The following is a 15,384-nucleotide window of genomic DNA, read 5'->3' as shown; positions in this document are numbered from 1 at the left end:
GTTACAGGTCTTAACACCTGACCCAAAACCCTAAATAAAAAAAATGATATTGATTATAGATATTTTAAATTTATTATTTATATAAAACTATATAGACATTAATCACACTTACAATTATCTTAATAATTAAATAATTTCGTACTTTTCTAATTCGGATATAGTATAATATTTGTTTATACCTATATGTTTTGACCACATAAATAAAAAGCACAAAACATTACGGAAACTGTATATTTAATGCATAAAACAATGTATAAAATTGTTTCTGAATGTACTTCAGCAAAATACACTGCGATGTGTCATGCGATGTGTCTTGGTCATGTTTTCACGTATATGAAAAAGTTCAATTTTAATAGGTACACCCTAACAGTAGTAATTGAATCGGTTAAATTACGTATATATATTTACAATAATATCACAATTTTAGGAAACACGTTATGTATACAATACAATACTCACTCACTTTTCATTTATTAGTTGGCGTAAAATATTCCCTATGGACATTCTCGTATGTTGGATCTCCCGAGTTCAACTCGCTTGCTGGCTTAAAGTAAACCGGATGTTGAATGTAATTATCTTTGTCATAAAATTGAGTCTCTGAATCTGTGAATGAGTCATCCATTCTTACATCAGTCACGTAATGTGGTCTCGCTTTGTATTGAGCTTCATATGGATAATATGTATTTTCCTTGGAAATATATTGTGGATTTTTTTGAGCTGCAATAACATCTACAGGTTCTTTACGAACAGTCGCTTTAAATCCTTCCTTTGGATCGGCGGTATACTCAACAGTGCGTTTTATACCATCTGGATCTACTACAGTATAAGCTCCGCTGACTGTCCCTCCTTGTCTTACTTCGTACTGACTTTTTGTATCTCCGGTAGTAGGATCATCTATATCATACGAGTACTTGTACTCAGCTTCAGTAGGTGGTGGATCTGTTACGATGATACCAAGGATCATCCGCACGCCACAAATACAAAATAGTACCTGAAATTTAGAATAACAAAATATTATGGTAAGTATAATATACAGGTGGATAGGTAGGTTAGCTTCAGACACACTTATAATTCATTATGTTTATAACAGTTACATGTAATATTTCATAGAATTAATATTGATATAAATAGTGTTAACGAAACAAACTATTGTTTTCTGATTACTAAAACTTTTACATGTATAATATAGTAACTAGTTATATTGTGATAGGAACCTTTTGAAATATTATAATATTTGTAGAGTCGCTAGAGATTATCGAAAAAATGTAAATGTAGTAATGTATTTACCCTAAGCATGTTGAAATTGTGCTCGACAATAGACTTCACCGTAAATAGTCCACCAAATTTAATCGCTGGTGGTATTTATATAAGCTGCTTGCATTCACTCGAATGATCTGTATTGCCAACAGCTACGATATAGACTTGTGCCTCGATCGTCGTCGGCTAAGTAAAGATGAATAGACACACACGCAAGCTTTTTTCTTATTGTTAAATTGTATCCATCTGACGTATGTCTATTGCAGCCTCTTGCTGGTACCTATATATAAACTTATTATAGGTACGTCCAACACGAAATAATAGGTAATGAAATCAGGTACTAAATTTCGTTTGAAGAGTTATTCGGTTTATTACATGCAATCGGTGATCTTTCACAGTCTCACATACCGTCTTATGATACACCTACCATTCTGTCACGGGTTCGACTCTGGCAGGACCCAAAAAAAGTATTCAGCAAAAAATGTATTCAATTTGTTGGTTTTGGTCTGAGTGTTTCTGTCAAAAAGTGTATGTAAGTATTTTTATCAGTTATTTTGTTTCAATCTAAATAGCACTGTATGAATTATCTTAGATTTTCATTATTATTATTCTACAAAATTGCTAAAAAACACACACAATATCGATCGGTTATGGCTTTCAAAACTGCTGACATTGTACCTACTTGAAAATTTATTGGGAATGCTGGTAAAAATACTCATTGTAAAAAGTCTCATCAAGTACATACCTATATACAATTCCAAGCACCAAGTATCTTATTACTTAAAATTACGATACACGATAAAGTAAATGCAAAAAAGATTACATTGTAGATAAAAGTCATTTAGAGTCAAGAAATTATGAATCAAATATATTTAGTGAAGATCATGACAATCATATGTTATTTGGCGAGTCAGTGCCAGAGCAAGATCACGGATATGATAGTAAAGAAGATATAGGTTTATTTCAAAAATAATATCTATAATCTGAATTGTAAAAATATTTTACGTGTATACAAATGTACTTAATATTTTTTACATATCGTAGTACTTGTATTCGAATGATTGTCTGTGACTATACGAAACTATATCGAAACGCGAACATTCGCTAATACTGAATTATATCCATTAGTACTGCATGCATTTTGAAGGAAATTGCTCAATATTTTAAAAACCACTTCATCTCAAGAACACGAATATGGAAGTAATTTATAACAAAAGAGCACGCCGAACATATTAAATTAATACAATAAATATATTTTATGGTGCAATGTTAATAAATTATTTATTAGCATACAGTATTAAGTTCTTTATAATGTCTTTTTTTTTGTTTTCCTGTTAGTATATGCCTATATGGTAATTATACCTATAGGTTTACACGTGTAACTTTAAAAAAATAAATATAGGAATATCTGAGTAAATATAAACATTTTTGTAATGTCAAGAAATTTTATAGAAAAAAAAATTGTTAAAAAATTTGTTTACAACAAGTTACATACGTTAGACATCAACGCGTGTCTATCACAAGTTCGATAAATTGCTTATCTTTATTTGGTCAAGCTTAATATTATCAAATTTTAAGATAGGTTGACTAAATGATATCTAATTTGGACTGTATAGGAAGAATTCTTAGATATACTATTGTTTAAACATATTCAAGCTTGGATACATAATGCATTTACTATTTAAATGCAACGACCAATTATTTAAATAGTAAATTAAGTGATCGTTAGATGACTCAATAGATTATCTGACTGAAGACATTATTGCCTAATAGGTACAACAATATTTTATTACATAAAAAACTAGTCGCCTGCGTATCTAGACATAATAAGAAAAATAGTTGGCTATAACTTGGTTAAAATCTTTTTCAGTTACCAAAATTACTTTTATTCTGAGGTGACTTTTGTAGGCATAGAATATGCTATGCATATTTGAATCCTCCTATTAGTATAGCCTCATATAGCCTATTAATATTATTTCATTTTTATTAATAAAAAAAATAAAATTTTGAAAGGACTTATATAGGTAATTCTTGTATGTTATTGTATGTCGCAAAACCAGAATCAACAAGTTCAGGTCATCGTTTATTTTTATTACCAGTCTAGATTAGGAAACTTTATTACAACTCGCCCGTATGGTGATTATTATAGTATAACTATATTGTAAATGCACCAATTAAGTTATTTATATTATCTGTCATAAGAACTATCTTTATCACAGATTTCTATGGGATAATAATGAGGAGAGTCATTATGGGCATTACTACTAAGTTTTTCACCTTAAAATAACTCAGGTAGCACTTACGTAGCAAACACCCAAAAACAAAACATATAACAACAGGCTTATCCTGTTATTATATGTTTTTTTTTAGGTCACGAATATAATTATATTTTTTTTAATTACTCAAACCAAAGTATAATTATTTTTGTTATGTTATATATACCGTAACTGGTAAATGTTGATTTATCTACATCAACTTTGATGAATCAAAACGTTAACATCTTTCTTCTATCAAATGTAATGTACGGTGTAATGTATATGGTGCATCTATATTTACTTTAAGGATATTCAATAAATAATTTCGTTTACAATAATATTCTTAAATAACATATTATACGAATATGAATACAAAAGATAATATTAGAGAACTATAGAGCTAATAAATACTTGATAAATAGTATTCAGATTGCATGTTAGCATGCGATGGCGATTATGCTATATCAACTTTTAAATGCGTGCATTAATACTATCTTCCTATAAACAAGTAAGTTGTACGTTATATACGTACAACTTACTTCACTACGTCAGACAAAACCTACTAGGACATGGTTTGCTTTGTTAAATCAAAAATACTGTATGAAACTTAATACCATATGTGATTCAAAATAATAGCAGCAGGTCACCGCGCCCTGACATACATTCATGATCTATTATTATATTGCTCACATAACTGGTTTAGAGACTACTGCACTCTCACTTTTAGAGAGGACATGAGTACACCTCAGAAACTTCCACTTCGAGTATATTTAAGTTCCAAGCATTCTTTAATTTAATTGTGATATAATATTAAAAAAAAACAATAGCTGGTAGTATTGTTAGCTGTTGGTGTAGTAGTAGTAGCAGGATCACCATCTCTCAGTTTAACTTTAGGTTCTACATGGGAGTTTCCTTCACTGGTGAGAAGACTTCAGAAAATAAAATTGTAATGTGTGAAGAGCATATTTGTCTACAAGTTGTGTAAGATGGGATGGTAATCGACGACAGCTTAGAAAAGCGGTCATGCCGCTCTACACGCACAATAAAAATTGTATCATCATCATCGTTACACATAGTAGAAAACAAAGTCGCTGTCGCTGTCTGTCCCTATGTATGCTTAAATCTTTAAAATTACGCAACGGATTTTGTACCGGATTTTTTAATAGATAGAGTGATTCTAGAGGAAGGTTTATAGGAGGAGGAGGTTTTATATATAGTACTCGCTATTCGCCCAGGCTTCGCACGGGTGTACATGCATTATTATTATGTATATATATATACAGTTCAGTTAGAATATTAAATAGTTATTGAAACCATATAATTTAGTTCCTCTTATTTATTAACTTAGTTATAACTAACACATAACAATAAACTATTAAATATGATTCAGGTCACGTTGAGAAGACAAAATTGTTTAGAAGGATTTAGGTCTGTCGTTGATGGTGCAAAACCACTGATTACTCTAATCTAATGACACTGGCAAGATACTCCGCGTCTGTAAATAAGAGTTGTTATTAGTAGGTAATAGTTGAATAGAAGTTTCATGTCGTATGTACTCTTACATTGATGATAATTGATTTCAATGATAAAGTTTTCGAAAGATTTAATTCCAACTTGAATGGTAACTAATACTAGAAGTTATTTATTAATAAATTAATAACTCTAGTAAAGTAAGTAAAGAAATATGGTCTTTTTAACATTCTCACAAAGAAGTGACTTTCTAGGTGTTGTATAGTATACTTATATGTATATATTTATTAACTGTGTTAACCATGTATAGAAATTAATGTACTTTGCAAAAAAAAAGTAAAAATAAAATAATCACGTATGTTATACCTACGGTTTAAGATAAATGAAAAATATCATGAAAAACTCAGCAAAACGAAAAATAAAAGCCATTGTATTTTATTTTTATTTACCTATGTATTCTTACAAAGAAGTAAAATATGTATTTCCTAGCTGTGGCTGGAGTTTTGTTTGTGTGATCATTTTACCTTTGAATCAGCCGTTTTCTAAATCAATCTAAACATAATTGTTGAGACTAGTGTAGGAAGGCAGGTGCAGCTGCCACAGGTGCCACAGCCTTCACGACACCTCCGAGGGGTTCCTTGTGAACGACAGCATTGAAGCCATTGTGTGGGTCGGCGGTGTACTCCACCACACGACGAGTGCCGTCGGGCTCGACCAAAGAATAAGAACCTTGTACCACGTCACCAGAACGCGACTCCTGTTGACTCTTAGAGTCACCTACGTACACATTTTTTTTAATTAGATAATATAGGTATGTGTTTATTATTTATATTGGGACAAATAATTGCAAATAATTGTATTTAATGAATATTTATATATTTTAAATATAGACAGTCATTGCCTTGTATTAGGCAGCAAAAGTTAAAACATACAAATCGGTTCAAAATGTTCGTAATGGAACTACATGGATGTTTTTCCATGTAGTCGATAATAATAACGTAAATGTAATATATTGACCATTATCCTATTCCGTCAAAAATATATCTATGTTTGTCGTATTCACTTGTCTTTCAGATTAAAAAGTTTTAATGATAACACTTCGGAGTTCAATAACCATTTCGCCATTGATTTTATAATATATATTTATTAATTAGTATTTAAAGACTTTATTTGACAGACTGAATGAAAATTATCAGTTAAAATTTACTCACCAGTTATAGCATCCTGAATGTCATAAGCGTAAGAATACTGTGGATTAGGGTCGTAATCATCTACGGGTGCGGCCACTTTGGCATAAGACGGTGCTACGGCGTAAGGTGCTGCAATGGCTGGCCTGGCAACAGCGATCGCAGGCCTAGCGACTGTCAGTGACGCCGCCACCGGCAAACCATAGGGCCTTGCGTATGCATAAGGAGAGGCAACGGGTAGGACTCCGCCGGCCGCTCCTCTGCACACCGCCAGGATAGCAGCCAAGATTATGGTCTAAGTAAGATCAACATTTTAATACAATAGTAACATACAATCGTATGAATCTAGGCATACTACAAATAAAATATATGACAGTAATGTGCTTCTGGGCTTTAGCATATCATATGGATCCTCCCAATTTTGCCATCAAGAAACTTACCTGTAAAGGGATATGACGATTGCTGACAGTAATATAACATAAGCACGATCTGAGTTTTCGGAATAAGTTGAGAAATTGTATGTAAGTAAAGTTGTATGTTATTTGTAAAAGAAATGTTATCTATGATATTATTATTATCTAAAATATTACCTTCATGTTGTGTGGGTACCTCCAGTGGAGCTGTGACCTACTGTGAATGCCAAGGGGTGCGCACGCGTCGTTTTATACACACGCGTGGTCCACTGAATGCATTATTAGCACCCGCCTAAGTTTGATTTGTCATGGCCGACCTGATATCTATATACCTAAATCTCATAGATCGAAAATGATGACAGAGGAGTAAATAGACGAACAGTCGATTAAAATTAAAAATTCGTGCATTGTGATCGTTTGTACTCTTATTTTTATAAATGCGACAAATCCGTATCTGCTGCTGCTGCTCGGATTTTAACGATATACGTGAAGATAACTATCTTCATGCATTGCATGCATGCTAGGATGCATTACTAGGATACCTAAGATACCTTTTATATTAAAAAACACATGAAGTGGCGTACTACCTAGTAATTACATATATTAATATCCACTCCGAAAAATTCCATATAACATTTCCACTTGCATGGTGCTTGATTTCTTTTCTTTGAAGTCATAAAAACAAACTCTTAAATACCTAACCGTTTTATTAACGCAGTTTAATCATAATCTAATACTTACTATATTCTAAATTAATATCAAAAGTGCTATAAATTCTTATAATAATAATATTCCATTACATTACAGCCACCTGAAAAATGCAATACATATACCATAGGCATCTACAAACTTTATCACAAGCATAATTCAGCTTTTAAGTTGTTATAGAAACACTGCCTGAAGATCAATTATAGTGTCTCTAAATAAAAAAATGTAAGAGATGTGTGTTCTGAACTCAGATGTGTGCGAACTTAGAATGTGTACCTATATAAGAACAGTAGGTACCTATTTATTATGCGTGTTTATATAATATGTACTATTATATAAACACATTACAAACAATAAATATTGTTGATACTTCTATTAGATACGTATGTGACGGGAATATGGTGTTATAGTATTTTAAAAATCAGTATTTGTATAAGTATCTACTAATATTGTTCAGCACCAACATCATGAGCAAGTTTGTAATCAGCTTGGTCGTTAGGTATTAATAACTACTTTGAAATTTCCATTCTTTTTTCATTTTTTATCTATAAATTTATGGTTTGATTCTTTTAATCTTAAAAAATGATTATCTATTAATTTTTTGGTCAACAACCAGTAATACGGGCTGTTTCGTGGTACCTATCGTCGCATGTACCTATTCGTTCATTAGTCCTATTATAAGGCAAGTTATAGATCATGCAATTTCACAAACAACTATAGGTGCGAAGGGTGCCTACACTTTTTGGGTCGCAGCTGCACTTTATCACTATGCACGCGTTGTGTGTGTGATAGCGTCAATTACAAGACACGCGGATTAACATATATATATGTAGATATACATAAGTAGTGTTACTAGAGATTGAATTAATTCTGAATGGACTTTATACTTAAGATTGAATACTTACAGATAAACTAATGTTCTCTAAATGTATTTGTTTTGATAACATATAGAGATATCCATGTCTTACAAAATACAATAGTTAATACTGAACTTTTTATAAAATATCGACATCTCATTATCTCATTAAATTTGATTCGGACCTGAGCGACAGTATATTTTTAGGTTGGTAGGTATATTATATGAATATTTATATCAATTATCTACGGCTGGCAATTATCTTATACAGTAAAATACCTTTGATTTTACAATTCACACACATATCTTGATTGCCTCGAAGCTCTAGCGGTTTAGCACACCGCCTTACTTTAAATGGATACGGGTTCGCTTCTTCGCAAATTGCAAACATTTATAGCCATGAAAATGATTGTATTGGTTCGGTTGTTTTCTATGAAGGTATGTTACGTTTATATGTATAAGTAAATGCTCTGCGCTATGCTAGATGGCACTGAGTGAATTGTCCAAGTTTACCTTTATGTAATATTATGTTATCTGTGTTACCTTGTAAGCACCCTCATTATTAACAGCTCGTTCTCCACAAGCTCGGCGGATTGTGGTTTACGTTTCCCACAATATATGTTAAAAATTGGTTTTATTTGGGTACTTCGACTTATCATGGAAAGTATACAATAAATTATTAGATATTATACCACTAAGCGGCGGCAGCATTGTGGAAGGTGCAATAGAAAAAACTTACAGGGGAATTTTTTCATCATCTTTATTCAGTGCTTTAGCTTTTCATCACTTATGGTTAACCGGACTTAAGCGATGTGTTATAAGAATGTTTCACTTCATACGTGTATACGCTAATGTACAAAATTTTCAGCAAAAATTTACAATTTTATATCAGTTAATAATATAATGTCCATATACAGATGTACCTCCATGAAAGTAATCATGGTTAGCTCTAAAGATTCTGATACATAAATCGTGATTTGGAAAAAATAAATGCTGATAGAATACTACTATTTTCCAACCTAGAGGAAGAGTAGTCGAAACAAAATTATTATATGGCAATACTGAATTCGACAAACGTCACCCGTCCGTCATATTTTTCCATGAATAATAGTATCTTACGTATAAATAAAAACAGTGCTTTGTTATGTGTTTTTAATAATATCACCAAATTGGTTTTAATTTAGGTAGTTAGTAGTTATAGAAAATGGCAGACTTTGACGCAATATACCCAGATGAAACTGAAAGTGAAGAGAATATAGAAGAGACACATGTGACGTTAGTCCCTGATCCCATTGTCGTCCGAGGAGCTGGTAACATGACAGTGTAAGGTTTTGCTCAAAGTTCTCGTTTATATTAATCTTAATGTACTGTGATTGTGCTAACACAATCATATAACAGATATTTTAATTAACAGCCTATTTAAGCTCAGAAAGTTCTTTGTAATATAGATGATTTGACATTGATATTTTTTTTGTTATAAATAATAGGTATTTTTATTTCTGGCGGTAGTTTTAAATGATACTAAAACATTCATATTTTCAAAAATCTCATAAAAATATTTTATAATTAAGTTACAGACTTTTTATTAAATATACTAATTTAAGAATATAATTTATGCAATGTGAGTCAAGAGTTTCTTTAATAAATCAGAAAACAATAATAAATTCCATTGACTACTGATAAAACAAAACCGCATATTACGAAATAAATGGTTTTAATTCACTAAAATTGTACTGCCATTAACATATATACTTTGACAATATAAAGTCAGAATATTATTATTTAAATATGATAAGGCTACAAAACTCATTACAACTACTCTGTTTACTACTAAGTGTATCAGATTTTTGCTCTCTATAACTTGAACTTGATATAGAAATATTTGATTGTATATTTCATTATTTATGATTTCAGTTTTTCTTTTTTATAACTACCAAATAGATATTTTTCTTGCAAATAATACACCAAAGGTTTCGTTTTCAGATAGGTCATGGTACCACATAGCATCATTGGATCCATTTCCTTAATGACTATCATCATTGTATATAGTAGACACAATTAGAAACTTTAATGTATTTTGTTGTCAGATCACAGATTTTAATTTAGGCTTAATATTTTTTTATAAATTTTGACTATTCCTTTAGATAGATAAAAAGACAGCAGTCCCAACTTCCTTAGATACTTGTTTTTAAATTGGTCAGTTTTTTATATGAAAATATATATGTTTTGTAGTTTGTATATCAAAATATTGTTTATGTAGATGATAAAATATTCTTTAAACACTGTTGATAGCAACATATGTCAATGTTGCAGCAGTATATACTGGAGGGGTTGATTGATGAATAGAGGAAGATAGAATGAGCATTAAATCAGACCACCTAGCCAATTGTAAAGAAGTCACTAGGAATTAACAACAATGGTTTCCAGGAGGCTGTACATTGCTAACAATAAGCTACTACTACCCATGTCAAACAATTCCCTTCGCACCAATTTTTAGGATTGTCTTGTCCTTTTATAGTTAACTATCTTACTAAAACACTAATTAAATATATTTAATTTTCAAACTTTTTACATTTCCAGTTTTGGTTTAAGTAACCGTTTCAACACTGAGTTCCCTTCGGGTTTACAATCACGTGTGGCTCCTGAAGAATATCAGGCAACAGTGGCCCGCATTAATAGTGTGCTAAAGAAGACTCTCCCTGTAAATGTCAAGTGGTTATTCTGTGGCTGTGTATGTTGCTGCTGTACCCTAGGATGCTCTCTTTGGCCTGTTATATGTCTAAGTAAAAGGGTAGGTTACTTTGAATAATTTCTTGTTTTTACATAATTTGCTTAATATCTTATATAATTTATTTTTACATATACCTAAAAAGAAAATTACCAAGATATTTTGTTGACACTGCGAATTTATGACCACATTTTTATTCAGTTCACAACCGATAAGTCAACAACGCTAAATATAATCTTTTGCTAGGTATAGCTTTTTGCTATGTCAAAAAATTTAAAACAAAAGAAAAATTAATTTTAACATATTTAATTAAGAATTTATTTATTTATTTTTACATATACCTAAAAAGAAAATTACCAAGATATTTTGTTGACACTGCGAATTTATGACCACATTTTTATTCAGTTCACAACCAATAAGTCAACAACGCTAAATATAATCTTTTGCTAGCTAAATATAATCTTTTGCTATGTATAGCTTTTTGCTATGTCAAAATATAAAACAAAAGAAAAATTAATTTTAACATATTTAATTAAGAATTTATTAAAAATAATATTTTATTGTGCATGAAGCAATCTGGCTAAATATAAAATATAGTTAAAAATATTAAGCATTTTAGTGATGAGAAATTTGACCACTTGATTTCTCATCAAAATGCTTAATATTTTAATTATATTTTATATTTAACTGGTCGCCATCTGATTTTTTATTAAAATATATACAGTGTGCTAAAAAACTCAACTAAGATTCAGTTAATATCGTCCGCGTATGAACAGGTGGTCGTAAAAAGTAAGAAATTTAATTAAGATTACCATTTGCCAAATGGTAAATAAGATAATAATTAAATATATATTGAGGCCACAAATCCAATATCAAAACAAAAAATATAATAAAATCCTATTTTACTTACCACTGAACCTCACTAAGTTTGATACATTTATACCTTAAAAATCAACTGTTATCCTTAGAGTTTCATTCATTGACTCACTGATCGATAATGAAAATGTTGTGTTTACGATATTTCTGCCCTAAAAGCCAAAGATAGAATTGGTGTTTCAAAATAAACTCTTTCCATGCTCTTTTATACATTTATTATCGTAAAATTCTCCTTGAACAGGTTAGTGCCCAGCCAATCGACTATTTTACCCTAATGTATATTTACTATTCTGATATTTCCAGACACAACACTCCTTGAATAAACTTCTAGAATGGGAGAACAGTCGACTATACAATAAGCTCGGTCTCCGTTGGCGTCTCACGAAGCAGCACTGTGACTCCTCTTCTATGATGGAATATGTACTCCTTATAGAATTCATACCCAAAATACCAATATACAGACCGGACTAAATTTACAGAAAACTACTGTTACCATAGGATTAGTGTTTGTATATATAAATAATTATGGAAATTAATACTTGATAACAATGCGTCATCGCATTGTAGTCAAGATCTTGTCTACATACATGCGGAGTGTTATTATGTAGATGTGTAACTTGTGCAATACGCTTTTTAGCTTATTTAAAGATATACCGTATTTTTTTAACCTTATGTTCTATGAGAAGGTATAATTAAAAATTCATTATTATACATACATGAAATTGTTTTATAACATTGTTGTCATATTATACTTTGTAGTGCTAACATCTTAATGATTTGTATCTGAAATTATGAACAGTTCTAAAGTAAACAGACTTGTTTGGAACAGAATTTTAAAATAAGGATATTGATGAAATTACAGTGTGCTAAAAAAAATAAAATTTTATGACATGTAGTTATTACAAAACTGTTTTATGTAAATAGTATAAAAATATATATCGTGAATGTATTGAAATGGACAAATAAGCGGTACCCATATTATATTGTTAATTGCTTTATATGTATATAAGTAGATGTTATATAAAAAACGCAAGCTTATCTATTGAAAATACAAATTTTAAACTTATTGTGTAAAATATCTATAAGATTTCATATAGAGGTCGTTGTTGCATTCTTGAATTACACAAGGATGAGACAACTAAGCATATAACACGCAAATGACGTGCAAATAAAGATGAGCCGCATTACTTTTTTTAGAGCTACTATAAACTGTAAACAATATGAAATATCGCCACTTATAAAAAGAACGACTTGTCGACATTGCTTCAGATACGTGTTTTATATCTGATAGTTTATGTTAACATGCTTAACATGCTATACTTAAATAATTACAGTTCCTAATAAAGTGTTAATTTTTAAGATACAAAATATGCTATAGGTATGGGGTAAAACATACCTCTACCCTTACTGATATCATTGACGGTTTTTAAATCTAACCCTCAACATTTTTTAAAGATAGCCACCCAACACTGATGTATAAATCGTCCACGTACTTTTTACATTTATTGAGACAGAATTTCTGTGTCTGACATATCCCCTATAATTTCGTCTTCTGCGTATAAAAAAACAGACTAACACAGTTTATCCGTATCCTGTAATGATTACAAAAGCTTTGTATATTTTATAAACGTAAAATAATATGAATTTTAGAAAGAGAAGATAAATATCTAGTTATTTTCTATTATTATTATATTATTATTTTATTATTATCAAGTGTTGGGTTATATAAAAACGAATTATGTTTTTAGGTCGCGGCAACAAAACTTAAGTCTGTTAATATTACCGTACGACATGCATTTACCTTGCCGTAAACATTTTGCTTTACTGTATCGTGATAGTAAACTCAGTAAATTTAGATATGATATCCTATCATGTGTTACGATAAAATGTTGTACCCCCGGTTTTATGTAAGGGACAAATCTTAGATTTAAATACCGCTCAAATAATCATGTGTATTTGTTGTATAAATCGATTTTATTTGTTGTAAATAACCTATAAGTAATAGGGACGCAGGGTGACTGGTAGACATTATTGAGATTGCATAAGCATTGTACTGCATAAATATTGCAATTCATAGTACATATTACCCTATAAGAAACCATTTGTAGTCGACTATATTTTGTATATATTTCTCAGTTCAATATAATTTTTTATCCAACAATATTTTTGAATCAGTCCTTATTTCAGACTCATTTCGATTTGGTCCGATTGATTTGGTGGTTGGTTTTAAAGAAAATTAAATATAAACCATAGTTTTATCGTTCATATTTAATTTTCTTTACATATTTATTTATTAGTATCAAATTTTTTTCTCACCAGTCGCCCTCTATACTGTTCCAGAAATACTGTTTTTAAATAGAACGTTATCAGTACATCTGAAAAGCAATCATTAGGTATTAATTTCAGGAAACATCAGTCCAATGACTATGTAACGCTATTGCAGTGGTTTTGTTTTTATTTTAAACAATTTAAATTTTTAATTATTATTAATGAATACTATGACAGTGGTAGATAATACAAAACGAACTGTCATAAATTGTTGCAATCGTTGTAAGTTTTTATCTATTTATTGTAAAAAAGGTTGAATCTTTATTGGAAAAGCAATACAAAATCAAGCCCTTGGGTTAAGGTAAGTAAACATTTACAAGCCTTTTGTTTTCAAATGACATCATTTGGCCAATTTAAGACCTGTAAGGATCTGATTGCTTCGCTTTTAGCTTATTTTATTCAGTCTCCAAATATGTTATATGGTGTATAACATTTATTTTTACCTGTCAATTATGTTCTTAATCCAAATATTGATTGTATATTTTGTACCTGAATTTCAAAGTTAGTGAACGTGAAAGGGCTTATGAATAAGCAAAGTTCTGGAATCTGTGAGACTAAGCCGCCATATTGAATGTTATAAAATTATACATATGAAGGATGAATTCTTTATAAACATGCTAGGGAAATGTTTGGGACTGTGTTATTAGATGATTAGTTAAATTAGAGGTATTCTACATTAGAAAAATTACTCCCCTCTTTCCCTTTTCAACATGTTGTATGTGATATTATTTTCTGTAAAAGCCATTCTAGTACATAATAACAATCTCAAAAATGTTTTTAATAATTTGTGTCTACGTAATTCGGAAATGTCTTGCCATCAACAAATTAACAGTTTTGTTGAATGCAACGGTTGAAAAGCGAACAGGGTATATCGACATTAAGATCTAATATAAGGAATTGTAAATATTTTATGTACCTATAGATTATTTTGTTCAAATAATAAATCTCACATTATGTGAAAAACCTATAGATGTTTTAATAGACTTAAGTCTATTTTCGGTTCCAATTTATTTGCTGTAATATATTAATTTAAAGTTTTATATATTGGACACGCTGCGCTGCCAGTATCAGAGCAGAGTACTGAATGGGACATAAATTTTAATAGTAATACATAGTAATTGCTCAATGCTAAAAACATCACTTTCAACTTATCAGTAAGAGATGCTTTTGTATGGATGGATATATAAATCAGAAGTGAGATATCACATATAATAATTGAGGTATGATATAGTACATAATAATATTTTTTTCTCCTGATTAGCAGAAAGTACTAATGATATTTGTGATTACAGTTAGTTCAAACCAA

The 15,384-nt window shown here is 30.3% G+C and overlaps 3 protein-coding genes across 4 annotated transcripts; 1 reads left to right on the top strand and 2 right to left on the bottom strand.

The window, feature by feature from the left end:
* Window positions 1-295: 295 nt before the first annotated feature.
* LOC131846484 (larval cuticle protein A1A-like) lies at window positions 296-2,136 on the bottom strand. Of its 2 annotated transcripts, XM_059195802.1 has the most exons (3): window positions 2,003-2,136; window positions 1,288-1,537; window positions 296-991 (listed from the first exon to the last, which is right to left on the bottom strand). In XM_059195802.1, the coding sequence occupies exons 2-3, from the start codon at window positions 1,294-1,296 to the stop codon at window positions 467-469; spliced, it is 534 nt and encodes a 177-aa protein (XP_059051785.1). In that variant the 5' UTR covers window positions 1,297-1,537; window positions 2,003-2,136; the 3' UTR covers window positions 296-466. The 2 variants fall into 2 exon arrangements, with proteins under 2 accessions (XP_059051785.1, XP_059051786.1); XM_059195803.1 differs by lacking the exon at window positions 1,288-1,537.
* A 2,718-nt stretch (window positions 2,137-4,854) lies between these two features.
* Window positions 4,855-6,859, bottom strand: LOC131846486 (larval cuticle protein A2B-like). Its single transcript, XM_059195805.1, has 4 exons — window positions 6,760-6,859; window positions 6,194-6,464; window positions 5,507-5,759; window positions 4,855-5,007 (listed from the first exon to the last, which is right to left on the bottom strand). Exons 1-3 carry the CDS (start codon window positions 6,763-6,765, stop codon window positions 5,554-5,556), a joined length of 483 nt encoding a protein of 160 aa, XP_059051788.1. The 5' UTR covers window positions 6,766-6,859; the 3' UTR covers window positions 4,855-5,007; window positions 5,507-5,553.
* Window positions 6,860-9,223: 2,364 nt separating this feature from the next.
* Window positions 9,224-15,043, top strand: LOC131846485 (cysteine-rich hydrophobic domain-containing protein 2). The gene is made up of 3 exons (XM_059195804.1): window positions 9,224-9,469; window positions 10,727-10,937; window positions 12,054-15,043. Exons 1-3 carry the CDS (start codon window positions 9,351-9,353, stop codon window positions 12,219-12,221), a joined length of 498 nt encoding a protein of 165 aa, XP_059051787.1. The 5' UTR covers window positions 9,224-9,350; the 3' UTR covers window positions 12,222-15,043.
* The last annotated feature ends 341 nt before the right edge of the window (window positions 15,044-15,384 follow it).

Source organism: Achroia grisella, unplaced genomic scaffold (genome assembly GCF_030625045.1).
Source record: "Achroia grisella isolate CSIRO2021 unplaced genomic scaffold, CSIRO_AGI_Agris_v1 utg511, whole genome shotgun sequence".
Lineage (NCBI taxonomy): Eukaryota > Metazoa > Arthropoda > Insecta > Lepidoptera > Pyralidae > Achroia > Achroia grisella.
This window is presented reverse-complemented; position numbering and strand designations above follow the sequence as displayed.

Bases quoted from the DNA above. Each gene is read 5' to 3' on its own strand.
- LOC131846486 (XM_059195805.1), bottom strand. The intron at 5,760-6,193 runs GTGAGTAAATTT...ATGTGTACGTAG, and splicing joins CATTCAGGATGCTATAACTG to GTGACTCTAAGAGTCAACAG.
- LOC131846485 (XM_059195804.1), top strand. From the start codon at position 9,351: ATGGCAGACTTTGACGCAATATACCCAGATGAAACTGAAAGTGAAGAG. The intron at 9,470-10,726 runs GTAAGGTTTTGC...TTACATTTCCAG, and splicing joins GGAGCTGGTAACATGACAGT to TTTTGGTTTAAGTAACCGTT. The intron at 10,938-12,053 runs GTAGGTTACTTT...TGATATTTCCAG, and splicing joins TTATATGTCTAAGTAAAAGG to ACACAACACTCCTTGAATAA.